The sequence below is a fragment of the Mesitornis unicolor genome, unplaced genomic scaffold (genome assembly GCF_000695765.1).
Source record: "Mesitornis unicolor isolate BGI_N332 unplaced genomic scaffold, ASM69576v1 scaffold23331, whole genome shotgun sequence".
In the NCBI taxonomy this organism is placed as follows: domain Eukaryota; kingdom Metazoa; phylum Chordata; class Aves; order Mesitornithiformes; family Mesitornithidae; genus Mesitornis; species Mesitornis unicolor.
Window position 1 is genome coordinate 1 of NW_010166088.1, and position 2,345 is coordinate 2,345.

The 2,345-nt window shown below is 52.2% G+C and overlaps 1 protein-coding gene across 1 annotated transcript in view; it reads right to left on the reverse strand.

The window, feature by feature from the left end:
- Positions 1–205: 205 nt before the first annotated feature.
- LOC104548750 (inositol hexakisphosphate kinase 3-like) overlaps positions 206–2,345 on the reverse strand; it is a gene marked incomplete at its 3' end in the record, with an annotated part of 5,929 nt that continues 3,789 nt past the window's right edge. Inside the window, exons 2-3 of the mRNA XM_010194856.1 lie at positions 1,360–1,576; positions 206–381 (exon numbers count right to left, since the gene is read on the reverse strand). Coding sequence (XP_010193158.1) covers positions 206–381; positions 1,360–1,576 — 393 coding nt within the window. The remainder of the gene's footprint in view (positions 382–1,359; positions 1,577–2,345) is intronic.

The window sequence follows — 2,345 nt, forward strand, 5'->3', positions numbered from 1 at the left end:
AAGAGAAGAGATGACCCTACAATGATCATCTTGTCCAACTGATCAGTGGGAGAAGATAACAGAGCAACTATATTCTTTATACCCTGTATTTTCCCAGGGACTGAGCAGAGGAGGGATGCAAACCCCCTGCAATAAAAGATTCCTTGATTACGAGCTGTTATTTGTAGCCAGGACTGCGCTGGAGGCGAGAGAGGAGAAAGGATACGATGAAGCTTGTTCTCATTATGCTTGGAGGACATGCGGTTCAGGTGCTGCCGGTGACAGTGCAGTCCCCAGGGGTTGTAGCTCTTTCTTTCTGCCTGGTTTCCGTTCGCATTCACTTCCAGAAGTGAATCTGTGTGGTACTGCAGCTCTGTCCTCAATAGCCTCTTCCCCGGGCAGCTAGACAAAACACACAAAAGAACACGCTTGGTTTATAAGCTCCAGAAGAAAATATTCACCCCCTCTCTTTTGTAGAGCCTCGAAGTTGATAAGGTGAATTTTCAGGGACTCTCAAAGGAAACATATTTATCACGTCCAACCTGTGGAGATGCTTTGTTACTCTGTAAAAGTAATTTTCGGAAAGCCAGCTATTGCTGGGTGCCAATATTTGCTGTCATTATCATTTCAAAGCGTGCTTGGCTCCTGTGAAAGGTGCCATTCACAGCGCCAATGCCCAGGAATCTCTGTTTATCTACCTAACGGGCACAACACAAGCAAATTGTCCAATTCTAGGAACGATTCCCAGTTTAGAGGGGCTGGCTTTGAGGAGGGGAAGGAAGGAGGGAGAGATGAGATGTTCTCCTTGGAGGGTCGTTCCCTGGTCTCGCTCATCCAAAAACCATAACCAAGGGCAGCGATTTCACGGTCACAATATTGCGCCCTTCAGTCACAGCTGACCTAGGGCTCTTCTGAGCAAGTTTGAGATGAAAGATGTCTTGCAGAAAGGCTCCGCGAGCCCTGAGGTCGCGCTGTGCTTGCAAGCACCGCAGTGGCTTTCAGAGACAGCTCTCCCCGGGGAGAGGAAAGGATCGAGCCACCCTCGAGGCTGATATTTTGGGCTGGTTCCCAGCAGGAGGGTGGTGTGTGCTGTGTGCTTGGTGGCTGTTCCCATGGGGCCTTTCCTCTCACAGCAAGCTGTGCTCTGAGAAAACAGGTTTAAAGCAGAGCTCCAGGCACATATTTGAGCAACAGCATCTCGGCGATAGCAAAATCTGCCCTGCTCCATCCACAAGATGGGGAAGAGGGGATGAAAAAGCATTGCTTCTGCTCGCTTTGCCTTAAACCAGGAGCTGTGCCACCAAAACCATCCCGGTTAGACCCTACCCAAAGCGGCAAGCGAGAGCCAGGAGGACGTTTGCAGGGGCAGCAAACCCTCACCTCTCTTTGAAGGTCTTGGAGAGCTGCATGTGGCTCCTCTTGACGAGCGCCCGCTCGCTGCCGGTGCCGGGGCTGGCCGCCCACTTGTGCCATATCGTCACCGCGGGGTCACCGATGGCGCGGTCCCGTCGGCTGCAGCCGTCCTGCTGCAGGCTGGGGCTGGCGAGCAGGGTCAGGTTGCCCAGGCTGTCCTTTTTGAGGTGCACGGAAACGATGCCTGGGCAAAAATATGGAGGAAAAAAACAAACCAGAGTGAGATTAACCCATGGGTTACTGTGGTTTGAACACCCGAGCGGGTTCAGTGTTTAACAGGACGGCTGACTCCTTGTGTTTTAGTTGCTTCTCCTACTCTGATTTGAGGCCAAATAAACACCATTAGTTTGAGATGCTAGAAAACAGCCACAGGCTTTTCCAACAAACAAGTCTTGGCTTGAAAGCTGCCTCCTCTGAACACCGTGTTCCTTCAGCCCCCATCCCTCCAGGCTCTGCTATGCCACAAGTGACCCAGCAAAGACCCCTGCGTTTGACCCGGAGCTCCTGGCTTATTTATAACGAGGGATTTAGGTCTCACTTTTGAAGACAGGGCAAGGCTGGAACTGGTTTTCATTGGCAGGAAGCAAAGGGAGGGTTGGGGACTGGGAATTTTCCACAGACAACCAGCATGCCAACACCGCCTGTGTACGTGATGGCCACACATTGTCACCACCATGCACCCAAATGGCCAACAGCGGGACCAGACCCTCACGTGTCCGGTGTTCACGCACGAGGATGACCATGACCGTGACCATGACCGGGGGATTATTTCTTTCCACCCCAAGTGCTTAAAACATCACTGTGTATTTTAGCATTGTGATTTTCCCTGACTCTGACAGGAATTGCAGGGCTCAGATGCCATTCAGCCCATCACATATTTAGCCCAGCCTCAGCCCATCCCTGGCGCGGGGGACGGCTGCTGCTGTGTCTCGAATTGCCGAGCAGGAACGGCC